The following is a 27192-nucleotide window of genomic DNA, read 5'->3' on the forward strand; positions in this document are numbered from 1 at the left end:
CTTGAACATACAGAACGAGGCTATATTTTAGAATTCTTACCTCACAATTTTGTCATGTCTGTCATTCCTATTGATTGCTTTTGCTTTTATTATGAATCTTCCTCTTGCTTCTTTTGTGGCCACTGATTTTTATTAGATACTAGATACTCTGCAATTTATGTAGTTGAATCTCTCATTGTGTTTTATTTCTTTAAAGAAACCTTGACTTTGTGATAGATCAACCCACTTGAGAGTTATTGTCATGCTCTTAAACTTGCTTAAGCTTCTTTGGGGAAGATCATAGATTTTTTTTTCCTTCCAACCTTATGATATTGTGACATGACATTGCGATCTACAAAATCCATACCAGAGAACTTTGCCACGGGGTGCCTTAAAATCACATAAACATTCTATAATGTGTTAAGTAAGTTTACAACTTTGTGTTGGGCCACATTGATATTTATTCTTGCTCACAGGTTGGACACAAGCAATAGAGGATCATTTATTCTGGGAGGTTTTTTTGTTTTGTTTTGGTTTGGTTTGGTTTTTGTTTTGAGACAAGACCTTATTATGTAGCTTTGACTAGCCAGGAACTCACTGTGTAGACCAGGCTGGCCTCCCTTTAGCTCACAGAAGTCTGCCTGCATATGCTTCCCCAGTGCTGGGATTAAAGTCATGGACTACTGTACTCAGTTAGGAATATTTATTGCCTTCCTTTTAAGTCTTCGACCTCTCACGTCTCTTTTGTCCTTCTCATATATGCATGCCCCCATGCCTCCCCCCTAAGAATAAATAAAACAAATGTGATAATCTTTTTAAAATTCAGGTATGAAACAAGATTAAGTTAAAGTCTCTCAAGAGAAATCTAATTAGATGCCGACCTGTGCCATGCAGGCATTCCCTGCTGAGAAGTTCTCCCTGGAGGAGGTGAGCTTGGAGGAGGTGAGCTTTCTGAAAGGAAGGGCTGTGTGGTTTTAGAGCCATGAAAGATCAGGAAAACCATTCTGAAATGCTTCCTGTCTTTGGTCCTTAAGTGTTTACACTTCCGGGTCCCTGAGCTCATGGCCGTCGCTAGGACAATCATTGTTCTTTTGGTTGGAGAACAAATGGACATTCCAGTGATGGATGCAGTGAAAGAACGGAGGCAATAAAGACAAGAAGGAACTCTCCGGGGGTCCACTGCAGTCTGTCACTGCTGTCACAGACTCCTGTGAATGTAAAGGTAACAAACAGAATAGTCATTCGGGTTCAGCCACGGATAAACCCTGCCACTCGCTGGTCTCACGTGGGTGTTATGATAGTGAGATGTTTGTTATCAGGGTCACATTTTTTTTTTCTTGAGGAAGAATCAATTACTTAACACTTTGGGCTCCTAGAACCTCCCCGAATTCACTGCTTCATAACACCCAGCCAGCCAGTTCATCGTTCTAACCTGGGTATCTGTCAGGCTGCTGCCTCCCTGGTCCTTCCCCACACTGCCTCCCCATTCTCACAAGGATTCTTAAGAGTATATTGTACCATTCTAAGATAATCTCCCATTTTAGGATCCTTAACTGAAGTGCATGTGGCAAGTGCTTTAGCCATGTAAGCCATCATAGGCGTTGGGTATTAAGACGTAGGCTATTTTTATAGGGTGGGACACAGATTCAAAAAGAAGAGATGAAATGTCACATGGGGTGGAGAAAAAAAGAGGACAACACATATGACTAAAGAGACTGAGGTCCAAGAATAAAATGATTTAAAAACAAATGCAAGTGTTATTTAAGTTATTTATTTATATCACCTATGTCTGTAGTTTCTCAGTTGCTAAGAGCTTTCAAGAGCCAATGAGATTTATAATAACAATAAAGCTGCCATTCAGATGTATCTCTGCTATGGAGTGCAAGTTGGTATCACCTACAGTTCATGTGGTGAAAATCTAACACCTGATAGAATAGTATTAGGAGCTGGAGACTGTGGGGTAACCAAGTAATGAGGATGGGGCCCCCACCACGGGATTAGTTGCTAGGTAATAAGGATGAGGCCCCCATCATGAGATTAGTAGGTAAGTAATAAGGATGGAGCCTCCATCATGGGATTAGTAGCTAAGTAATGAGGATGGAGCCCCATCATGGGATTAGTAGCTAAGTAATGAGGATGGAGCCCCACCATGGGATTAGTAACTAGGTAATGAGGATGCAGCCCCCACCATGGAATTAGTGCCCTTTTAAGGGGCATAAGAGAGAACCACTTTTGTTTCTCTCCTCTTCTCCATGTGAGGATTTGACAAGAAGAAAGCCATCTTCGGAGTAAGGAAATGAACCCTCAGCAACCACTGAATTTGCCAGCAATTTCATCTTTAGAACCAAAAGAAAATAAACTTCTGTTGATTAAGCCACATATCTACGTTGTGATTGCATAAGCCAACTTCTGTAGGAGACCAAACTGGCTAAGACAACATATAATCTCTCTTAATTCAGATATGGGTTTATGATACTTACCCCAGGAGCCTTCTGTGAGAATGGGTCTATATTCTCACAACTCTGTCAGCTTTTTTTGTCACTGGATTTATTAAAGCATCTAAAATAACCTGACTCCAGAACACAGACATTTCAGAAGAAACCAATATAATATCTTAGAAGATTTTTGTTTAAACCAGGCATTTTTTTTAAAGAAAAAGTTGGCTTATGCAATCGGAGCATACAACACATTCAAAGAAAACTTCAGAGCATATGGCACTGTGGTGTCCTCAAGTCAGCGTGATGGGGCCACAGTGAACAGGAAGAGGAGGTACGAATTAAGGCGAAGCTGCTGGACGAGAGCGCTGCAAATACGATCTAAGGAAGCACTTTGCAATTCATTTTTTCTGTTTCTATTTTTTTCTAGTGCTTTATCGCTCGCTGTCTCTCATTCTCAAAGACTATAAATGCTCCGTGCCAGTTTAGCATAATCAATTCTAATCCATTGTGTTCTTTCCAAGAAGCAGGCATTCACCTCTCCTGGCTTGCTGGAGAATGTTGACTTAACTAAGGAGACTGAGTGGGCGGTACAAGGTAGGAGGTATCTGTGAAAAGCCATCAGAGTCTTACCTTTACCTGGCATGCCACTTCCTTCCTGAACAGCAGTGTGTAAGGACTGGCTAAGTTCTTCCAACTCTCTTGGGTTCCGGCTTAACTCTGCTCAAATTTGGCTTGCTCAGTCAGTCGTAAGGACTGATCCAGGAGTGTTCTTTGGGACTTTAGCAATTAAAAAAAAAAAAAAATCACATCTCTAGAGCCTTCATAGCCATCATTGAACCTGGGCCATAGAAAGGACTAACTCTGCTTAGGTAGGCAGAAAGGAGGGCTAGGCGATGAGAGGGAGAGCTCCAGGCCAGAGTTCGACACACACACACACACACACACACACACACACACACACACACACACACACACGGGGGTTGGTGTGGAAAGGCAGGGAAGGAGGGAGGGTGGAAGGGGGTCTATGTTTTGTAAAGTGAGGTCAGAGCAGCAGCCACAAGTATCGCCTGAATGTCAGACATGCTCCAGGTCTATAAAGGCACAATCTCTGAATTAAATTTCCAACCCTTTCCGTGACCCTAAGGGCCAGCTGCCAGGGAGCTCAGCACAGTGTTTCCAGTCCCACGGAAGATCTGAGGTACAAAGTCCCCAGCCACAATGCGAGGGGACCTTCCTGGACAGAGGAAGGTCTTGCCCCGATAGCGCGATAGCGCGGCAGCCCAAGATTTCGTACCAATATACTCTTAGATTCAGCCGCCTGCAAGGAGGCGTGGGAGCTGGCGCCTGCCTACTTCTCTGAGCCCCTTGCCTCTTGCTCCTCCCTCCTGGGCTTTCCTTACTCAGGCTCCTGGCAAGAGCAAGATCCCGCCGTCTGTTCTTCTCAGGCATGCTGCTCCTTTTCTGGTTGCTGCTGGTATCTCTGGGCAGTGTTGGGCGCTCAGGGGCAGGTGAGTGGGGGCTCGTTGGCAGAGGCGCACTCAGGGGAAGGGTGGAAGGGTCGCAGCTCGGTTTTGCAGGATGCAGGATCGGGGGTGCTGCGCTGCAGGACCGGAAGACGAACTTCTGGGCGCGCTTTCGCTGAGTGTGCTGTCCCCAGCTGTGAGGTGGTAAGTAGGATGTAGAAGGGTGAGGCTCAGCATCCTCCAGGGACAACCCTGGATGATTCAGGACCACCAGGTCCTTTGTAAACCTGTGGATGGGAGGAGAGATAAGATCAAGGACAAAGGTTTTCTCATATGGAGTTACCCAGCAAGTGCAAAGGGAGCTCTTTCCACCCTGGAGTGCCTAGATCACCTTACTTCTTTAATGCTTCCTTCCTCGAAGTCCAGACCTTGTGGGATTCGCGTTCTAGCTCTGGTTTCCCACAAGTCGCCACGAGGTAGGCAGGGATAGGCATCGTATAGTCGAGAGGTGCTATTCTCCCAAAACTGCCCCTGGGAAAGAACGGATGGCAGACCTTCCTAGGGTACCTGTTGATGTCACTCTCATAAATAGATCCAAAAAATGTTCTGTGATCTGGGTGAGGGAGGACGCTGTGTCCCAGGGTGGCTGAGACATATTACAGTTCTCAGCGGGTGAAGCTGGTGGCCACTGATGTTAGCACAGGTTGTAGTCATCTAGCATTTGACAAACACCTGTCCGGCAGAGCTAGCCATCCCACCCCACAGGTGAACCTGATCCTACCCCAACCACAAACGGAAGGCAGGTGTGCAGCCATTTTAATCTTTGTATCTTGTTTGGAGGTTAAGCCAACTTCAGTCACTTTGGAGGAGTCCTTCCAAGGCTCTAACCCTCTGGATTTGTACCTCACATCATCTAGGCTGTGTCTGGTTTTTCAACACTTCCTCTGAAAGTAACTTGGGTTTGTGTGTGTGTGTGTGTGTGTGTGTGTGTGTGTGTGTGTGTGTGTGTGTATTTGTTGTTTTGATTTGATTTTGTTTTTTTCTAAGCAGTGATTTCACATCTTTGAGTAGAAAGGTATCTTTACATATGTTTTAGAACAACATTTACCAATGTAGCTGACACCATGGATATGAGAAATTTACTGTGAATTTAATGTCATTAAAAGTTAGTAAATGAAGCTGGGCGTGGTGGCATGTGCCTTTAATCCCAGCACTCGGGAGGCAGAAACAGGCAGATCGCTGTGAGTTTGAGGCCAGCCTGGTCTGCAAAGCAAGTTCAGGACAGCCAAGGCTAACACAGAGAGACCCTATCTTGAAAAACAGGAAAAAAAAAGTTAGTAAATGACATATAATTGTCTCTATAGTAAGCACCTACCTATATTTAGAAGTATTGGAAACCAATTTGCAGGTAATGCCTAGAATTCATATGCATTTTGGTTCCCAGGTAATCTCTGAGACAAAATATCCTTCAGTTATGACTCACCTAATTGACTGAGTTTTTGAGAGTTCACTACAACCTTGAGAGATCCTTCTGGAAGATTCTGCTGCAAGAGGTAGCAAAAGAAGTACTGGTATATGAGCATTGATTTAGCAGTGTTTTTGTCAAGCAGCAGCTATGAGCTCACATAAGCCTTCAATCTCCTTCCTAGGATCACTTACTGCCCAGACTTATTGCATACACAAGAAAACTGAGGTTGCATTATCAGTGTGAGAGAAACTGATGATATGACCACTCCATGATATGGCTAAGGTTTTTAATGTAGATGAGAGAGAGAGAGAGAGAGAGAGAGAGAGAGAGAGAGAGAGAGAGGGGAGAGAGGAGAGAGAACAGCCAGAGGCATCTGGAAGAGTCAAGAGCAGAGAGAGACAGTAGTAGCCTGAATATGGTCAGCAGACTGAACACTGCTAGGGCTAGGGAAACAGAAGAGTGGGAGAGAATGGTCGTGTTAGCAAGATAGCAAGAGATAGGGAATAGAGTGTAGTGAAAGAGAGGAGAGGAGAAGAGAGAGCAAGTGCAGAAATAGCAGAGAATGAATAGCCAGTTATAAACAGGCCGAGCAGCTGGGGAAAGAGAAGGGTCAGGAGACTGATGTGGGCGGCTTTGAAATATGTAACAGGTACTTGTGAGTAGAAACCGAGGGAGCCTGTGGACCAACGTGGGCTTTGATATATAGCCACAGGTACATGTCAGTGGAGCCATATGTCCCTTCTGCTAGAGGTCAGGGAAATGACTCCTTTTGGCAGACTAGCATCATATTCACAAGTTCCCGAGGAATGTTGGCTTTTAGCCAACCAACAGAAATCCTCCAATAGCTCATTACGGGATGTTTGGACAGCTTGAGACCTAACAGTCAGTCGGTAAGTACTCCAACCGAAATGCTCCAACACAGGTGGTCTGTTGGCTGAGCCTGTTCCCATAGTAGCAGTTCCCAGACACTAAATAGTCTCAGCAGCTCTATCTAAGCAGTGTATGCTAGCCTTGGTGGAATTCAAGGAGAGGCCAAAGGTGGCAGCTAATCCACTAATAAACAGTACTCCTGGGAGTTTTTTTTTTTTTTTTTAGCCATTTTTGTAAGTTGCATTTTCTTTAAAAATCAACTAAATTGATAACACAAGTCTTAGAAGAATGCGATAAGACTAGGACGCAGTTCCTTGAGAGGAGCAGGCTGCTCATCAACTTTCATGTCCACTTTCATCTCTTAACAACCCATGGGAACAGAATATGTTGAGTCTTCCACGCAGTGCAGAGACTCTGGTGGGTACCAGGCTAGATAGTGCATTTTCTAGGAACTAATGACTGGCTCTCCTTCTCAAAGAGTTAGCTCAATATAGTAAATTGATAGTCTGGCCTTCCTGCAGCTTCCCTCTGAGGCTCCTCCCCATCAGGCTTTTGGTTAACTGTTGAGCACTGAGCTTAATATATAGATGTTCATGACTTGAGTGAAACAATACAAACTCAAGCTTTTGCAAATAGCTGAAAGCTTACAAATATCTATAGCATAGCTCTTAGAGAGGCATTCTTAAAGGATGATGTGTTTGGCCCTAAGCTTGACTCTTATTAAACATGGGTCTGTGCCTGTCCGCGATTAAATGGAAGTACTGAGAGCCCAAACCTCAACTTTGTATGTGCTCACATTCTATGGCTTTGTGACTAGGCTAGAGCCAGAAGTACTACACCCTTGTCTACTGATGCTCAAGTGTGACTCTTCCTTTATCTAACAGGAGAACAGGCACACAGTCCAAGGAACTTCCTGGTAAGCCCAAGTGGGTTGGGGGAAATGCAGTCTTCTGAGAGGAAAGACTGTCTTTCAACATGACACTCGATGGCATCGTTTTTAAATATGAAAAATGAGATGCCAGGCAACAGATCCACACAACCAATATGATATGGAGAAGTTTATTATATGAGGAGGGTTACCCCAGAGAGAAAGAGAGAGAGACAGGCAGACAAGAAGAGAGATAGCGGGATAGAGATGGTAAAAAGGGTAAGAGAGGAATAAGAGAAGAGAGAGACGGGAGGGTCTGTCCCTTTATATACTCCTGGACAGGGTCATGCCCAGTGGCAGGTAGGTAATGATGTCATAGGTTGCTGAGCAGACTGGGGTAGTATGCTAACACTCTTATTGTGAAGAAGTATTGTCTTGTGCTGTGGAATCCAGAAATCTTCATGACTTTGCTTCCTGGTTGCTGAATGCAGGTGAAAATGAGTGCAACAGGACACGGCAAGCAGCTTGTGGTGACAAGTGCATTCCTGTGGCCTGGCTCTGCAATGGGGAACAAGAATGCCCAGATGGGACCGATGAGCAGTGTGGTAAGCACTTTGAAAGATGCTATCATGCACTAGCCCTGGTTTCCAAGTCCTGGCTGAACATTCCTAATCTGAACATCTGAAATGCTCTAAAGTCCGAAATGTTTTAGTACAAACATGATACCACAGTGGGACAATTTCATACCTGACTTTATGTGATGAGTCTCAGCTAAGAGACAGGTTCACTGAGAATATCACATAAAGTTACCTTCAGATTGTGTGTGTGTGTCTGTGTGTGTGTGTGTGTGTGTGTGTGTGTGTGTGTGTGTGTGTGTTGGGGTGGGTATTTGAAATATAAGCTACTTGGGCTAAGATAGGAGGATTACAAGCCTGGAAAAACTATCAAGACCCTGTCTCAAAAATGAAAAAAAAAAGCGGGGGTGGGGTGGGGGTAGGAGGGTGGCATATCGTATGTGCAAGACCCTAGGCTGATCCTTACTTAATGCTGTTAAAAACAAAAAACAACAACAACAAAAAAACACCTCAGAATCATTTAGATTTGGGTCCCATCCTAGTGATACCTTTTAGTGTAGTGGTTCTCAACCTTCCTAATCTCTGCCACGCTTTAATACAGCTCTTTGTGTTGTGGTGGCCCCCAACCATAACATTATTTTTGTTACTATTTTGTAACTGTAATTTAGCTACTGTTATGAAGCTTAATGTAAATATTTGTGTTTTCCAAAGGCCTTACATGACCCCTGTGAAAGGGTAGGTGGATCCCCCAAAGGGGTTATAACCGACAGGCTGAGAATGGATGCTACAGTGTGTGTGTGTTTGTACATATATGCAAAATTAAATTGAAAAAAAAGCTTTAATCTATAACACTTCTGAAAGTCCCCAGCATTTTCAGTACAGAATATTTGATATGTGTTTGGTTGACAGTGTCTACCCTTATGGTTTTTGGCCCCTGAGGGAATATTCACACATGAAGAGTCTTCTGAATGGCCATAGGCTCTCAAGGCCTAATCTATGCATCTTCAAGTATTAATGGCCCAAGTGTAAAAGCAAAGTTTGCACCTTAGACTTAGGTGTAAGCATTGGCAACCATATTAGTTTAACTAAACTAATCCAAAGCCTTGCAGTCTCAGGAGCTCTTTCATATGCAAATTGAGAAAAAAAAAGAGTACAAAACTGTTAGTAGCCAAGTTAACTGTTTGGCTGCTATAAAGCCCCAGATCTCAGGGCTTAGAGTATTCAAATCCCCAGGTGGGTCATCTGAACGCTAGCACAGGCAGAAAACTTCTTAAGTGATGAGTCCCATCCTTGTGGCATGTGCAATAGAAGGAGAATAGAGTCCTCATGAAAAGAGAACCCCCCCCCCCACACACACACACACGTATTTGTGAATATGTCTTTTCTTTCTTTATCCCACTTGCTTCTTCCTGGGTGATCACTTGCTATTTCTAACTTAACATGAAAGACTTGATATCGAACATGATCGTGACTCAGGGTGCAGATCCAGCGTAGAGGGTATGCTTAACATGTGCAAGGCCCCGGGTTAACCCTCAAAATCAAATAATAATCAAAAACAAAGAAAGAAACGAACAAACAGAAGCACCTGTATGCTCACAGGTTGGAGTAAGTATTATGCTTGCTGTGTTGTGTGGCCTTCGTACATGCTAACCGTAGCTCTCCAAGTCTCCTTACTTAAGTAGAACTGTTTGAAGGTAGATTTGAAGCAAAGTCTATTCATTCTCAGGTTGTCTTAAATCTGAATATAGCCTCAAACATCAAAGGAATTCAAGGAGATGGACTGTTCTGGCCTCCATCCACCTACAGGGTCAAAATGTATCAGAATGGTTAAATGTAGACAAACTTCAGGTCTACTGTCAGGCAAAACCCACCTTTCACGTGTTCGTGAGTCGTGCATGGCTAACTGCCACTTTAGACAGAACATGTATAAAGTATTTCTGCCATCAAAACTCTTGCTAGATAGCAGAGTTCTGAAAGACGGTGGGAGAGTAGGCTTTGAGGGCCATCGGCTCATTGTTCCTTGTTAAGGTAGGTGTTGACTCTCAGCTTAAGAGGATCTGGAATTATCTAGGATGTTCTGGGCATGTCTGCAATGGCATTTCCAGAGCTTAACTGAGGAAGAAAGACTGTTGCTGAATGTAGGTAGCACTTGCCCATGCATTGGTACCCCCCCCCCAGACTAAATACAACATGGAAAAAGGAGAAAACGAGGCAAATGTGAACAGTCACCTCTCTCTCTGACTTTTTACTGAAGATGCAATGTGACTGGCTACCTCCCCCTCTGGCCACCACGCCTTCTCTGCGTGATGGACTGTGTCCCCTCTTAAACCATAAACCAAAATATTTTCTTCTTCTCTCAAGTTGTTTCTGTCAAGTGTTTTGTCACAGTGTGGGAAAAATAAATAATACCAGAGGGTTATTGCCAGGAGTGTGGAGGGGCCCATCAAGTTCAGGGTTGTGAACAGTGTTAAAATGAACAGTAATTATAGTAATTATTGCCTTGCTATTTAAAATGTATGGCATGAAATCCAGCAAACTGACAAGTGCTGTAAAACTCATCTTCCTCCATGCTTGTTCTTGAATCCCATGCTGGCCTGCAGAGGAGACGTGTCTTGGACACCTACAAGCCTGGCAGTGTGATGACGGGAAGTGTATTCCTGCTAGCTGGCTTTGTGATGGTTCCAGTGACTGCTTAGATGGCTCTGATGAGGTTAACTGTGGTAGGTGAAGCTTACTTTTTAAAGCTATGCCCATTTATTTTTGTGCATCTGTGTGTACATGTGTCTGTGTGAGTCCCATGCACCATCCATCACAAGTGTGTCAATGAGAACAAGTTGAGTATTTGGTTCCCTCCTTCTACCACAGGGGTCCCAGTGATGGACTCATATCAACAGGCCTAGGGGCAAGGCCCATTACCTATTGGGCCATTAAATCATGTTTTTACAACTTATTTTCAATGGCCTATCATCTCTGTTCACTCATAGCTTGTGTCAGCCTCAGGAGTGCTAACTGAAAGTAAGCCACAGAGTAGCCTTAGGCTGTGTGTGCTAAGCCAGATGCTATTATTGTCTTTGGTGTTATAAGAGACTCTCAGACCTAGTTCTTTGTTTTCTTCAAAATGATTAACTTTATTGACTTTTTGAAAACTTCTTTGGAGAGAAATTTGAGTGCAGAAAGCCACAGCCATGTGACCAATAACGTCTAACTAGCAGCTCTTAGTTCATGGCTCCATAGACCAAGCCCATGACATAGCCAAGGTACTTAGCTAGATATGCATGTCTGAAATAGTCCATCTGTTCTGTCCACTCACCCCATTCCTGCCTTTCAGAGAGCTTGACAGCATGTCTGGACTACAAAATCCAGTGCCCAGGAAAAGCTCGGTGTCTGGATGCTTCAGAACACTGTGATGTCCAACAGGACTGTGAGGAAGGGTCCATGAAAACACACTGTCCCCACAGCCATTGCTTGGCTGGGCAGTGGCAGTGCCAGAACGGGGCATGTATCATGGACAGCTGGCGGTGTGATGGCATTGATCACTGTGGTGACGCCTCAGATGAGGAGGACTGTGGTAAGTCTGGCTTCCCCACTCATGTTTCAAGGGCAGGGTGCAGTATATGGGCTGCTTTTCGCAGGGTATATTCAATCCCCATAGCAGAGGCTGCCATCCTTTATCTAAAAACACGATGCTCCCTAGCAATAGCCAATATAGTTATCCATGGAAACACAAGAGCTGCTTTAAAAAAAAAAAAAAAAAAAAAACCCTTGTAATGTTTAACTTGAATAAGCACTGCCCAGAATGTTCCTGGTGAAGAAGAACACTCCATAGAATGCCTGAGCAACAGTCTATGAAGGAAGCCTAATAACAAATGACTCCCATTCTCACATAGTGACAGGGAGAATCTCCCACTAAAAAGGACAAAACCTAACCCGCAAGTGTGGCGAGTACCACATTTGCCTTCTAGACAACCCTCCAGCCCCCAAATCCCACTCAATCTTTTCTGGAATTAAGGCTGCACATTTAACACCCTCAGCTTCTAACATTTGCACCATTAAATGCTTCGTAAAGAATTACTCATTTCAGGTCAAGTGACTGGCTCTAGTACCATTTGAATTCTAACTATTTAAAGCTAGATCCATCAAGTTTAGCACAGTTTCGATGAGTGGCCAGATGTCTTGGCTATTTTTACAACTTAGTCTAAAGCCCCAATTCCCTGGGAAAAGAAAAACAGAAAACTAGTCCAGAATGATAGACTTTACTCTCCAACCTTGAATTGCTACCGGCTGTGGGAATATTGGCACATTGTGTACTGAAAGAATTGTCTCTTGCAAGCTCCTCCCCTATAAGTAGTAATGAAAAAGAATGGTCCACTTCTACCACAGCATACTGCCCAGAAGGCACTGTGAGCTGTGATGGAGGGAAATGCATCCCAGAGTCTCTGATGTGTGACGGGGAAGCTGACTGTACAGATGGCACTGATGAGCCCAGTACGTGTGGTAAGAAACTGCCTCCTCAGCTTCAGGAGGGAGATGGGAAGACGGGGTGAGCCAGCTTAATGCTTTGGTCCCTTCATCAACTACTTTTTGCTTCGCTCTGACAAAAATACCAGACAGAAGCAACGAAGGGAGGAAGGGTTTGCTTTGGTTGGCAGCCGCCATGGCTGAGGTGTGCTGTCCAGGGCAGAAGAAGTGTGGGGTTGCTTGCTGCTTTTCTCATCTCGGCAGAATGGGAAGCAGAGGACTCAGTCTGGAAATAGGGCTGATGCTACAATTGCAAAAGACCTACCCCCAATGACCCACTTTCTCTAGCTAGTTCCCATGTCCCGGAGGTCCCACGCTTCCTAAAATAGCACCGTTATCTGGGGAGTGCATGTTCAAACACTAACAGTTATCACTGGGGTCAACTCAAGGAGGAGAGAATGCTTGAAATGATACACGTACACAGGCCGTGTTTCCCTTTTATTTAATTACGTTGCAATTTGCTCTTGGCTTTGGTCTTGTGAGTCTGAGCAAAATCCCCTCACTTGCAAGACTTCAAGGGCTATTCTGAATTTGTGGCTTTAAGGAGATTGATTAGCTAAAAAAAAAACAAAAACAAAAAAACAAAAAACAAAAAACAAAAAAAAAACAACCCTAAATACTATGCTGCTTCTGACTTCTGCAATAAAGTCAGGAGGGCACCCTCTAGTGTGGGTAGCATCCATGTCACATGTCACAACAAGGACCACACCCTCAGCTAAGGCTCAACCGCCTGTAGCAATGCGTTCAGACTTCACCAATCTAGGGATCCCTCTACAGAAGACCTTTGCTGAGCCCGGTGCTTGCAACTGCTTTTGTCCAGCTTTCAGCGTGGAGCTTTTATATGACCCACCACAACTTTGCAGATCCAGTACATGAAATCTACAAAATCAATTAAAGCAGTAGAAACCATTTGGCAAATGTCTGGGGGAGGAATGAATCCATTTGTTTAAGAAAAAATAGAATTCTCTAAGGATTTAATTGAGAAAGACCTCAGAAAACATGTTTTCTGGTGAGTCGTGGGGGTTGTTGAAAAATAACTCTGACTTTTTCCTCCCTGAGACAGGGTTTCTCTGTGTAGACCTGGCTGTCCTTGATCTCGATCTGCAGATCGCCTGCCTCTGCCTCCGGAGTGCTGGCACTAAGGGCATGCTTTAAAGCAAACGCTGTTTAAAAAATGAAAAATGAAACAAACAAACAAAAAACACGCTCTGGTTTGATTTTCACTAGAGGAATCACTGTTGGATCTAATAGGGCAGGGAGAGTGAGCACCTCAAGTCATTGGTCACCTGACTCCTATCTTCCTGGCCTCTGAAGACCCCCTAAAGGCATCTATCTAAAGCCTTCCCTAAAGGTTTCTGAAGAAACTCTATACTATAGGAGCACAAGTGAGAGTTGTTAAAAGCTCTAATGACAAGGCTGAGTGCAGGTTTTATGCCCCAACACAGATACCTTATTGATTCATAAATACAATATACAGAACCAAGCATCCTCACTACCTATGCACCCTACAGTAGACACACACAAAAGGTTCTTGGCTTCTCCGTAGAAGGAAAATAAACACACCAGCACTTGGAATTGGCCACATAATAGCCAATCCTCTGCCCTACTCCATAGCTTTTCTGCAGCCCCATCCTCTCAGGTGAGAGGGCAGGGTCAAAGGTTGTCTCTAGGCGGTCATCTGTTCCTCACCGTGCGTAGAAGGTCCATGATACAACGTGTCTTGTAAGGCATCTATCTCCACTGAGTTCAGTGGTTTTGACAGCTACCTTGTCCCTACAGGTAAAAACTGCTCCTGGCTGAATGGCGGCTGTGAGGGGTCATGCAGTGACACTCACTGGGGTGTCCGGTGTTCCTGCACATCAGGGTGGCAGTTACAGCCTGACGGGTATAGCTGTGGAGGTCAGAACCCACCTGGCTTGTCTGTCTTTCAGAAACATCCTTATTATGGCGACATGTACACAACGTGAATTTCAGCATGTTGGCTATTTTAAGTATACTGTAATTGGCATTTTACATGTATAATGTAAAGCCATCGCCATCATGTATTTCTTCTCATCATCCCAGACATTCTCTGTCTATATAACAAGAACGCCCTGTACCCCATATCCCTTAGCTGCTAGCAACCTCCCCTGAGCTTCTGTTCTTGTGAGTTTGTATATTCTTTGCACTGCCGCCACAGGAGCGGAACCACACAGTGTTTGTTTGCCCTTTAATGTGTCCCATGTTTCTTGGGTTCACCCGTGTGTCAGTATCCCCACCCTTTCAAAGACTCAGTGGAATTCTACTTTACGTTTGCCCTGCTTTTTTACCCACTGAACTACCGATGGTGCGCATTCAGGTTGCTTCTGCCTACTTGTGGCTGTGAAGAGCACTAGCGTGGTTGATGTCGTGGGACTACCCGTTCAAGTCCTCGTTTCCAGTTATCCGGCTGCACTCCGGAAGTGGGATGGCTGGAGCACACACATCTCCACCAGGAATGCAATCTTAATTTCTCCGTTTCCTTGTCAACTCTAGTTGTTATTGTAGTTTGTGGGAATTGCAAGTCAATTATTGACCAAAGACAAAGTACTACATTTACCGCCCTACCTTACAAGGAGCTTCAAGAGTTTCTGTCATTGAACAAATAACCTTGTCACTTCAAAGACATTGCATTCTTGCCCTTGCTTGTTCCTTTTAGCTGACCTCCTCGGGGGCGTTCAATCCTCAGGTCTCATTTCTCTCGTTTGTAATATGGAATTATGGATCCAGAATAGCTAACTAAAATGCACACATCTTCATTAGTCTCAGCAATGTTTTTTTTAAAAGTATGACTGGTAAACTATACACTTATCTGTAACAATACAGGATGATAGTTCAGGTTGAAATGGAATGTAGGAAAACAGGCTCTGTTGTGTTGACTGTGTTCATCCCAATGACAAGCTGAGCTCTGCTCTGGGCCTTCACTGTGTACTCAGTATCTCAGTCATGATGCACCTGCGGGCCTACCCACATGACAAGGCTATACAGGAACTTTACAGTCACGTTCTACAATGGTTTTTACATTAGGACTTCATCGAGAGATGTTAAGAGCCTACTTTGAAGTTAATTACTTTAATTACATTTTAATAAGTCTTAGTAATTAAGTTTAATTCATTTTATTGTTCAAATTAAACCAATACTTTACATTATTACATTTATCAATTCTTCATTAGGAGCTGATCATGGCCCTCACAAGGTCCAGGTGAAGACATAGCACACTGTCTGGGCTCTGACCCATGGCAGGCTTTAGCTGGCCAGCCAAGAGCTTGACTCTAGCCATACATTGATTATTCTCCTGGGACAGAAAAGTATTGTTATAGTCTAGGATTGTATGGTTCAGGAGGAATAACATTTTCCAAGAATGTCCCCAAGGACCCATTTTCTTCCTATTACAAATAAATACATCTCCCATAGTTTTGATGTTTATCTGATGCAGAGTGAGTCCTGTTTGTATTTTGTTGTTGTTTGTCTCATGTAGTGCAGGGTAGAATTGAACTTACTATGTAGCCAAGGATGAACTCGAACCCCTGAGTTTCCTGTTTCCATCTCCCTAGTACCAGGTTAATGGGTGTGTGACACCAAGCCTAGTTTGTCACAGTAGGCTTTGAAAAACAATTGCACCTTAGCTCAGTCCTGTGTTACGCCTGAGACCATGACCTTTTCCATCCTCATAGATGACACGTTCTGTGGCACAAATAGTGAATCCTGGGTCCTAACACTTGTCATTCTGAAATAGGCTCTGGTGTGACTGGCAAATGGTATAGCCAACGAATATTGCTAAATTAACACGGGTTGTATTTTATGCCAGCCAAACAGCAGGCTCCCCGTACTGAGGCTTCTTCTAAGTTACAGTCATGTGAATAGGGACTCCATGGTGACTCGGTAAGCTTTATGCACTAAAATACTGAAGCTATACTTCCTGAGTTGTCTCTGACTTATGACTCTCTATCATCAGATGAGGATGAGTGCTCTCGAGCATATGGTCCTTGTGGCCAACTCTGTCATAACACTCCAGGCTCTTATTCCTGTGGCTGTATTCAAGGTCACCAACTCTACAATGGCACAGACTGTCAAGTTACAGGTGAGTTCTATAGTCAGCTCAAGCCCGGCTTCTGCTCTAGCCTTAGCAGTAACTATGGAAGAAAGTGAAAATGACTATTCATTTTAAGTTCTGCTATTAGACACGATGCTTTTCTTTCCAAAGAAGGTGCTATTGTGACAGTAATTGCGTAACCAGAGTATCATTTGAGTGTCTTTAAAATGATATAGTTATTCTGGAGGCTATAGAATTAGGTCCTCCAGAGACTCAGCCAATAGTGTATTAATTTGGCCTGTGCTTCTTTGCCTCGGGGTCGCTCACATGTGGCTGCTATGTGACAAGCATGGGTTGGCGTTCTGTCTAGATGAGAGCAGCTGAATATGAAATCAAATAAGGCAATAATGCTCCAAAGATTCGCTTTAAAGGGCTGGAATCTGGAGGAGGAGAGTCTAAGATGGCCCATTGAATCTCCTTGGAGTATGCTTTAGGAATAAATAGGTTTGGGTATAGAAGAAGGGACAGCATTTTTTGTTTTGTTTTGTTTTTTGAGACAGGGTTTATCTGTGTACCCTTGGCTATCCTGAACTCATTTTGTAGATCAGGCTGGCCTTGAACTCACAGTGGTCTGCCTGCCACTGCCTCCCAAGTACTGGGATTAGAGGTGTGCTCCACCACCGCCCGGCAGGGACAGCATCTTTAGTTAAAGGGAAAGGCAAAAAAGAAAGCATCAGAATAATATGCTGCTATTTTCCTTCCACTGCAGATGATGATGTTAAAATTCTTATAGCAGCAGATAAAGAGCTTGGTACCGTGGACCGAAGAACAGGCATCTATGAGACGCTGATTCCTGTAAAGTCAAGGCCCAGAGCTGTTGCTTATGATCTGAACAGAAATATGTTGTTCTGGGTGGATAAAGTCTTGAATGTGTTTATCCTTGGAAAGCCAAACTCTGTTCCTCTCTACCCAGGTATGGTTTTTGTTGTTGTTGGTTTTTTGTTTTGTTTTTGTAGTTTTTTGGCATCAAGATTTAACTTTTCAAGGCTTCTGATGTTACCAAAATTCCTGAGATTGCCAACCTTAAACAAAAAGAAAGTCTTTGTGGAGGTTTGAATTTTTGGAGGGGTCAATTAGCAGCGTATTGTGGTGGAAGTCTGCTTACTCCATGACAAAGAGAGAGAGAGAGAACAAGACTGCCATCCTATATTGTCCTTCAAGGAGATACCCCCAATGACCTTAAAACATCCCGCTAGACCCCTCACTTAAAGGTTTTTGCTACCCACCAATAATTATGCCACAGGGTAGAGACAAAAGCCTTTAATCTATTGTCCTTTTGTGATACACCCGACATTTAACCTATAGGATTACTTAAGCATACTGCAAGAAGTGTCTGTCTGTCTGTCTGTCTATCTATCTTTCTATCTATCTATCTATCTATCTATCTATCTATCTATCTATCTAATCTGTATCCATCTATATCCAATCTATATCTATGTGAGCAAGCTTTTATGACTTCCTGTTATGAAGCATGAGAGTATATAAAATCCCAGTATGAGACATGCGTGTGTCAGTCTGGCTCAATAAAAGCATCATAGAAAATTGCTTGTTGCATATGAAAGTGCTTTGAAGAATGATAAAATTTTGGGGTGTAGCCCTAAGCCACAGAGAGCCTTCTCCATCACTAGGTTTTGAACTTGTGTCCTCACTCCTTTGACTTGCCTCTCTAAGACGAAGGCACTAGGCAAAATTTTTCTCAATATGTAAGGGCGGGCATCAACCAGACAGCAGAGTGAAAAGGTGCATGGCACAGCAGGCACAGTGACAGACAGAGCTCGTCACAACTCCCAGAGACCTCTGTGGTGACCAGTATCTGAGGTGAGGCCACACACTCTCATATTCTTTGGTTGTGCTTCTCCTTAGGTCCTCCTGAATCCCATAATGCCCCTAAGTGTTGAAAACTCTATGGAATGCCCCTGGCCGTTATTCCTTAGGTCTTATCTGCCTTGTGGTATAGATCTAAGTCAGTTGTTGAAGAGTCTTGTCAAATATCACTTCCAAGATAAACATGGGCATGGAAGACAGTAGTTGCAACTCTGTCTCCTGTGTCAACAGAACTCCCACCCGTGAGCAGTATTTCTCTGGACTGGTTCACGGGACAGTTGTACTGGGCAAGCATCTCTGCAAGGGCCATCTTCGCTGGCTTAAGTGATGGCAGAGGCTATGTCAAAATCTTGGAAAAAGACCTTGTGCCTGAGGAGCTAGTGGTATTTCCTGAAAAGAGGTAAGTAGTGCTTCTCTTGAAATGTATAAAAAAAAATCTCTTAGCATTTTAGAGACATAAGAGAGCATACCAGCCTTTAGATTTCATTTGCTCCACAAAGTTCATGTTTGCACACCTTAGATTGGATTTCCTGTAGCCAAACCTTGCCATGTGCGATGACTATGGGAGCTGAGCTCTCCAGCTTTGGGTAGTAGTACAGAGACAAAGCTCATAGGAGAGTGCTAAGAGGGTTGTTGAGAGTAATGTACATACGCAAGTGAAGGCATTTAAAAAAAAACCTGTGTACTGCTGCTGCTTGCAGATACTTGTATTGGGTAAATCGAGGGGAGAACGGGGTGAAGACTATTGAGACTGCAGGAATGGATGGCTCTGACAGGAAGATGCTAGCAGCTGTGACCATGGAGGAGCCTTTGGCACTGACACTTGATCACGTGACTGGCAGACTCTACTGGACCAGTGGTTATAAAAAGGTACTATAGATAGGCCCAGAGGAAATGGGAGCTCTCTCTTGCCAGGAGCCTGGAATGGGTCTACAGGTTTGCATGCTCTTCTCTTGTGCCTACCATTAACTCCACAAAGTATCTTGCATAGCAAAACAAGAAAAGCAAGGATTAATTGCACAGCATCTTCCAGTAGAGCAGACTGTGCCAACAGCTTGGGAGATTTGGTGTGATTTAAAAAAGAAAAACTGCATAGTCCAATGGTGCAAAATTTTTTGCAAGAATAATGATCATGATTTATGTTGTGCCCATGATACAAGATGTTTTTAAGATTTCTGGAAACTTTCATAGGAGCATATAGTTACTTAGGCACTTCAGAGTCCTGTACTTAGCTTTCCAAGGCCTAATGATTCAGTTTATACTATCCCAATTTGGGAAACGACAAACTAAAAGGTCATTATGACATAGTGACTAAAAGCAGAAGCTCACAGCCTGATGAGTCACATTTTCAAGTCTCTCATTTCCTAGCTGTGATTTAAGCTGATTGGGACGCTTCTGGGAGAGAATTATTCTCAGAGATCAGAGCTCACTGCTCTCTCTGAGAATATGCAAAACATTTATCTTCTAAGGCAATCATAGAATAGAGTGGACAGCATTGGTACCATATCTGGAGGTAGAGGACATGCTATCATGACCAAAATCTGAACCAGGACCTCTCAATGCGTCGACTTTGACACTGGCCTCCACAATCTTAGATGAATTCCTCCCTATGGACTTGTTGTCACAGTGATATTTAGTCAGCCTCTGGAAGTCTCTACCTCTATCTCATGAGATGCTAATCCTTCAGGCCATAGAGACGGTGAAAGTGGATGGCAGTGGGCGGTATACCTTTCCTGGGATATTTCTCAAAGAGGAAGACCTCGTTGGCCTGGCTGTATTTGAGAATGCTTTCTTCTGGGCAAACCAAACTCAGTTGATTCGCACCTCACCCAGCAACCCGAAAGAGAGAGAGGTGTTGCTCCATGCCTCTGTTTCTGCTTTCCTAGTCCTCCACAGGTCCCAGCAGCCCAAGGGTAAGTGAACCGCTTGCTTCTGAACTACTGAGATGGAAACGGTCCAAGATGCGACTCAGTCTGTGGTTGAAACCTGCTGTTTTGATGCAGGGCTGTGTTCTAGTCACTTCTTTCAACCACTCATAGGATGTCTAGGTACAGTGAGCAGACCAAAAGAACCAACCACAGGGAAGCTCATTCCAAGTCTTGTGCCCTGCACCTGGGTAAAAAGATCAGCTGGGCTTTTAGGGTCTGGGGTATTGAAAATATAAGATCCAGGCCAGAGAGTTGGCTCAGCAGTTAAGAGCATCCCTGTTAAGAGAAGCCAGGTTCAATCCTCATTGCCCCAAAATGTGGCTCACTGCTGTCTGTAACTCAAATCCCAGGGGACCCAGTGCCCTCTTCTGATTTTCTTAGGCACCAGGCAAGTGCGTGGTGCATACACATGCATACATGCAGGCAAAACACTTGTATAGGAAAAAGCAATAAAGCAAATAAATTAAAAAGAAGAAGAAGAAGAAGAAGAAGAAGAAGAAGAAGAAGAAGAAGAAGAAGAAGAAGAAGAAGAAGAAAAAGCAAATATAAGCTGTCCACGGAGGGTTGGGATCATGGTGTGTAGACTAAGAAGAGGAAATGAAACAGAGCTCAGAATCCCACTCCTAGATGGAAATCAAGGTCCACCAGGGGGGAATTAAATGCATTTGTTAACACGAACTGTGCATCTGATTCAAGTCGGATGCTTCTGTTTACTATGTCTTTTTACTTATCTTTAGTTTTTGGTCTTTGCAACTTTGCAACTTTCTGAAACTTGCTATATAGACCACATTGGCTGTGAACTCACAGAGATACTCCTTCCCTCTGCCTCCTGAGTGCTGGGATTAGTCGTGCACCACCATGCCAGGCTAAGTGTGTCTTAGAGAACTAACCATGGTGGAGAATACAGACCCCTTTGAGGGCGTCTCCCAGGAAACCAATGAGATGCTCGTTTTGCCTCATTTTGCATCAACTCCAAGGGAGAAGAGGCAGTTGGTTGAAATTTGTTGGCCCTAGCATAAGACAGGCGGACACTTGGCTGACAGCCAGTCAGGAGACCAGCATAATTCAAAGGTCAGCACACCCACTGGAAGGTGCCAAGTGTATTTGGGTTCCTCTTGAGGCAGGCCATCTTACCTCTTCTTCAGCACTGAGTTCTGAACGGGTTTGGGAAGGGAACCTAAAACTCTGTCTACCATTTCTGTTTACACAGGCAGACACTCAGCATGTGTCCCAGGATCTTGCAGCCACCTGTGCCTCCTGTCCCCCATCCATCTCAAGGGCTACAAGTGTGTCTGTCCGGAGGGACTGTTTCTTTTACCTTCTGGCACATGCAGCGGTAAGTTCCCTAGCAAAATGGGCACTGTCCAAGAAGGCTTGCACCAGGTTAGCCTGGAAATAAGGCAGATTCCATTTCTGGATGAATCCCTGCTCTTCTGACAAGGCCTTTTGATGACCAGTTTGTTTCCAAAAACAACTTGATTCCATTTTTGTTTGGTTGTTTTGAGATTGGGTCTTGCTGTGTAGCTCTGGATGGCAAGAAACTCACTACATAGACCAAACTGGCCTCAAAATCACACAGTTTTTCCTGCCTCTGCCTCCCAGGTGCTGGCCAGTCCCCTTGATTTAGTTGTGTAATAGTGCTAGAATGTACCTAACAACAATAAACCTTAACATTTAGCCATTTTTAATCATATGGTGATAAGAGATGCACTTAATTTTTTGTGCAACCATCACCTAAAACCATCTCCAGAATTTCTTCCTCTTCCCAAATAATGTTTTTATATCTTAGGCATTAATACTACTCTCTTTCCCTTGTACTTCCTGTCAACCATCATTCTATTTTCTGTCTGTGTGGACTTGCCATGTACCATGTTTTGTGAAATTGTAGATTATTTGGCTTTGTTGTATTTCACTTAGAATAATCCCTTTGATGTTATATCTCTGTGTTCTAGCATGTGATAGAATTTCTGTCTCTGTCTGTCTGCTTCTCTCTCTCTCTCTTTTTCTTCTCACTCTCTTTCTCTGTATCTGTTTCTGTCTCTCTGTCTCTGTCTCTCTCTTTCTTTCTCTGTCTCTGTCTCTGTTTCTGTCTCTCTATCTCTCTGTGTCTCTGCCTCTCCTCTTCTCTTCTCTTCTCTTCTCTTCTCTCTCTCTCTCTCTCTCTCTCTCTCTCTCTCTCTCTCTCTCACACACACACATATACACACACACACACTTTTGACTTTTTGAAACAGATTTTGACATACAATCTAGGCCGGCTATGAGTGTACTATGTGGCCTATGCTGGCCCCAAACTCACAATTTTTGTGTCTTAGCATCCCCAAGTGCTATGGCACCATTGTGGGCCACAACTCCTGACTTCATTCTTGTGTATTTTTCAATTTTGTTTATTATAGTTGGAGAAGGAACACAGTGCACATGTGTTCATCAGAGGCCAGCTTTGCAGAGTTGGTTCCATCCGTCCACCTGTTCTTCCTCCAGGGATGGAGGCCAGGCTCTTGGGTTTCCACACCAGGCACTTTTACTTGCTGAATCATTTCACTCTTTATTCCTTTTGAAGGCTAAGTGATACTCTACTTTATGTATATGGTGCTTCTATTACTAGAAATTAGGTTTTATTTTTAAGCATAAAATGGCATATATAATTCAGGCTTACAGGAAAGTCTTACACATAAATTAATAGAAGAAATGTCTTCTATGATCCCTATCACATACCCTTACTTGGTTTTTAAGTGAGGTCTCTGTTTGAACACTGTTTTACTCTAATATTTACTAACACAAATTTCCCATGTTGCTGTTTTATCTCCAAAATATTAAAGTCTGCACAATATACTGAATATTTCTACCCAACCTATGTGACTTTTAAAACTAGAACATGAAAGTTTCAAGAAGAATAAATCATGTAAATTTGTTTTTACTCCAACTTATTTTTAAAAACCGCAGTTCGCGGGTGCAGCTTGGAATAAACCATGGTGGAATAAGCTGTTGTTTCCCAGAGTGATTAACTCAAATTTAATTTTAAGCGTTATGTATGTATATGCAGTCAAGCCCACACACTCTATTGTTCTTTAAATAAGAGAAAGCATTAAAAAAAAATTTAGTAGCCAGGAGGTGGTGGCAAACACCTTTAATCCCATCACTCTGGAGGCAGAGGCAGGTAAATCTCTGCATTCGAAGCCAGTCTGGTCTACAGAGTGAGTTCCAGAACAACCAGAGCAATGCACAAAAACCCTGTCTTGAGAAACAAACAAAGAAACACAATTCTTTTATTTTTTTTCTTTTTGATTTTGTTTTTGAGACAGGATCTCTCTGTGTTAGCCTTGGCTGTCCTGGCCTTGCTTTGTAGACCAAGTTGGCCTCAAACTCATTGAGATCCGTCTGCTTCTGTCTTCCAAGTGCTGAGATTAAAGGTGTGTGCCACCACACCCGGCCTAGAAACACAATTCTTTAGTAGCAAGGCTGGGTGGTTCAGCCAGACCCTTTCATCAAAAGCCAGAAATACCTAGTGCCTTCGGAAAGCTAAGAAACTCTAGCATTTGGACAAACAACCCATGTGTTTAGAAGTATGGTGTTCATGTGCATGTGCTGCAGAGATGTGAGACATCTGTATGGAGCTGAAGATAAGGCTTAGAAGGGAGGCTGAGAATCATCTGAAGTATGATCCAATAGCAAATGTCTCCCTTCCCTTTGTAGGGTTAAAAGTTGTGTTTTCTTCTGGCAAACGCCTTTACTTGTTGAAAGTCAGTTCTATGGGGACCGCTATAGAGAGAACTCTGGTTGAAGAGCATGCCGGGAACCTCTATTTATTGGATATTGATTGGAAAAGGAACTTCATCTATTGGTCAAATGCCCAGGGACATCTTGTTTATTCAGCTGGATATTCAGGACAAAAACAAGAGCTCTGGACCCAGCATACAGGTGAGCGGTGGTAATAACCATCTTGGTTTTTCCCTTTATTTTCTAGTTCTAAAATGTGTAGGGCCAAAAGAGCATACCCATCCCTAGTCTGAATGTACCTTTATATCAGAGAGTAGGTGTGACTAATTGAATGTGTTATCTCTTACTGACCTATTGTTCTTCAGCGTGACCATTGCCGTGAGGTTAGCTAGTAGTATAAGGGTTGAAAGTATTTGCTTTTCTGGCTTTAAGACAGGAAAGAATAGAGAAAAGGGGGTGGGGCTTTTCATTCTTCAGTTTTGCATTGCAGATTTTTCATGCTCTAATTTAAAAGTCATTTGCAATGCAGATTTCAGAGAGGAAAAAGCAAGATATTTTCTTAATATGGCAGTATATACTTTCCCTTCCCACTCTCCTAAATGTCGCACCTCACCCTCAAGTCCCCCATACTCTGCCTAAACGCAGCAAACATCTCCTCTATAAAGGACAGAGACTTGAACTCCAGGGTGAGTAATTAGATTTTTGAACATATACCAGTGCATTCTGCCAAATGCTAAAGCGTTTGACACTTCTCCCAGGGATGTACAGGGTATACAGAGAGCTGCAGGCAAGTGCAATGATAGGTGAACAGAAACTTCTAGTGCCCCAGTCAGGAAACATTCAAGGCAAACTAAGCAGGACAGCATCTAATAGCTATCTGGGCAGTGCCTGATAACAAAGGACTTCCCCACTGGATTGCCACCAGTTGGCTTCTGTGTTGCAGTCATTATATCAAGGACTGCTAGTTTCATCTGTGCTGGCTCTATTGTGGAGCAGGGATAACTTTCCATGACTATAAGAAATGCCTGAAGTGATCAACTTGTAAAGAGAAAATCCTACCTGCGCAAATCATGCATAAGTAAGGGAAAAGTTAGATTTGGCTCTTAGTCTATTCAGGTTGACTTGCTGCTTCTAGACCTCTGGTGGTGGCACTGCATGCCAAAGGTGGCAAATGAATTATGGCCCCAAAGTGCTCACCTCATGGTCAAAGAGCGCAAGGGGAGAAAAAAGAAAAAAGAAAGAAAAGAAAAGAAAAGAAAAAGAAAAAGAAAGAAAAAAAAAAAAAAAGGAAGAAGGGAAGGAACTGGATACCCAGACACTTTGGAGGTACTTATTCCCAGCCCAGTTATCTCCCACTGGTCTTTATTTGTTAGAAGTTCCACAGCACCCCACCCCCCCCATATCACCACAGGCTGGGCATCATGATACTAATACATGCACTTTAGGGGGCTAGTCAAGATCCAAACAAACTGTAACAATGGTTAAACATGACAAAGGCAATGGCATCATTCCGGCTACCTAGACCTGTTTTAGTATCTTTACACCCTATCAGTGCCTTTAAGTATCCTGATGTCGAAGGTTTCTCTTGGGTGACTTATTCTTATGCTAAAGTTGAAAACAGAGGCCAAATGAGAGAACCTCACAGTAGATCTCATTAAGAACCAATGTGACAATGTTCAAAGAACATTCTACAAACCTGGCAAATAGGCTTTCAACCTTGAATCTAGAAAGGGCCAGGATTAATCCATAAGTCAAAATAAGAATGAGTGCTCTCTGAAAACTGCAGAATATGACAAAGGAGAGAGAGCACTGAGCTTGGAAAAGAATGAGTTCGTGGATATGGGCAGAATTCTGAAGTATTATCTTACAGAGGTTCATCCCATGAGAGGCTGTGAGGCAGTAAAGAAATGCTCCCACCCTAAAGGAAGAAGAAGCAGCAGCCCACTAAGTCCTGTGTGTATTGGCTTCCCTGTGACACTCCCACCCCCACCCCCCCCCCACTCCACCCCACCCCACCCACACCCCACCCACACCCCACCCACACCCCACCCACACCCCACCCACACCCCACCCACACCCCACCCACACCCCACCCCACCCCACCCCCACCCCACCCCACCCCACCCCCACCCCACCCCTGTAACTATTCACGAGTCTGTCTGCTCCCTCGGTAGTTAATCTCAGGTTCTCACTATCTTGCCCAGTGGATGTGCTGCAAAATGGCTCTCTGCATCCTGAATGAACACTTGGCTTCCCAGTAGAGTTGTTGAGATTTAATCATTAGGATGCTAAAGTCATCATTAGAGTAAACCAGTGAGGAGTTCAGAAATGAATGGGCTGTGAGAAGGCACAGCTTGGATAGGGGAAGCAGGGGGTTGGGGAAATGTTTGTGAAGGTGCAACTTGTCTTCTCCTCGGCCAACTTCCTGGCCTCTGTGAGGTAAACCACTTTGTTCCATTATACACACTGTGTTGTCCTGCCTTACCACACAGAGGCCCAGAAGCCTTGGAGACTAATGGCTGTAGATTAAAGCCATGGGTCAGAATAAATTCTTCTCTCCCTGCTTTTTATCCCATCTCAGATATCATGTTGCAAAGATTAAAAAACAAAAACTGATTAACATAATAGGAGAAAGGAATGTGTGCATATATTCCTTGACATACACTTATCATAAAGCTTACTGATAAAAAAGGATGAATAATATGCCATCTATGATTATTTTTTAAAAGCTAAGATTGACTCTAACTGGTAAAGTTGTAGAATAGTGTAGCTTTGACTTGAATATCATTTCATACTTCTGTTACTATAACAAGTGGGACAAAGATGAAGCGATGATGATACAATGGGATTAGTTCATCAACGCCATAAAAGATGACTTTGAGGACCTCAATAATATAAGGACTAGAAAACAATTCTTGGATTCTTGGATTAGCTGGATATTTAGAGTTTAATTAAATTCACGTGTAAGTGAAATCAATACTCTCAACATTTCTACTTTTTTGTTATTATATTTTGTAGTGTATATATGTGTGTGTTCTTGGGCACACATGTGCACATGTGTGCATGCACATGTGTCCATGTTCATGTGCATATGTGCCACATGTGTGTGAGTAGATCAGAGGACAACTTTCAGGAAATCAGTTCTCTCTTTCCACCATGTGGGATCCAGGGATCAAACTCAGATTATCAGACTTGGTGGCAAGCATCTCTACCAAGTCGGGTATCTAGTCAGGTGCAGGGGGTGTTTTATAAATCCACTTTGAGGCTATGTGTATAAGGCATACAGGAAACAAAAACTAACATCGTATTTAGAATGGTGTCCTCTTCTCAAGGCAATGTACAAAAATCCAGAACCACATGCAGCCCCACAATAAAGAATTCTAAGCCAGTAATAGTAACTTTTCATAAATTAATTAAGAATATTAGCTGAGTA

The 27192-nt window shown here is 43.4% G+C and overlaps 1 protein-coding gene across 1 annotated transcript in view; it reads left to right on the forward strand.

The window, feature by feature from the left end:
• Nucleotides 1–3746: 3746 nt before the first annotated feature.
• The window catches only part of LOC127210068 (prolow-density lipoprotein receptor-related protein 1-like), a 49480-nt gene continuing 26034 nt past the window's right edge, over nt 3747–27192 (forward strand). Inside the window, exons 1-13 of the mRNA XM_051169760.1 lie at nt 3747–3925; nt 7578–7691; nt 10262–10381; nt 10990–11229; nt 12042–12155; nt 13959–14078; nt 16153–16278; nt 17000–17203; nt 18346–18514; nt 18816–18984; nt 19802–20027; nt 21253–21378; nt 23736–23960. Of these exons, the coding sequence (XP_051025717.1) occupies nt 3865–3925; nt 7578–7691; nt 10262–10381; nt 10990–11229; nt 12042–12155; nt 13959–14078; nt 16153–16278; nt 17000–17203; nt 18346–18514; nt 18816–18984; nt 19802–20027; nt 21253–21378; nt 23736–23960 (2014 nt within the window). The 5' untranslated portion in view covers nt 3747–3864. The remainder of the gene's footprint in view (nt 3926–7577; nt 7692–10261; nt 10382–10989; nt 11230–12041; nt 12156–13958; nt 14079–16152; nt 16279–16999; nt 17204–18345; nt 18515–18815; nt 18985–19801; nt 20028–21252; nt 21379–23735; nt 23961–27192) is intronic.

The sequence above is a fragment of the Acomys russatus genome, chromosome 27 (genome assembly GCF_903995435.1).
Source record: "Acomys russatus chromosome 27, mAcoRus1.1, whole genome shotgun sequence".
NCBI classification, from domain to species: domain Eukaryota; kingdom Metazoa; phylum Chordata; class Mammalia; order Rodentia; family Muridae; genus Acomys; species Acomys russatus.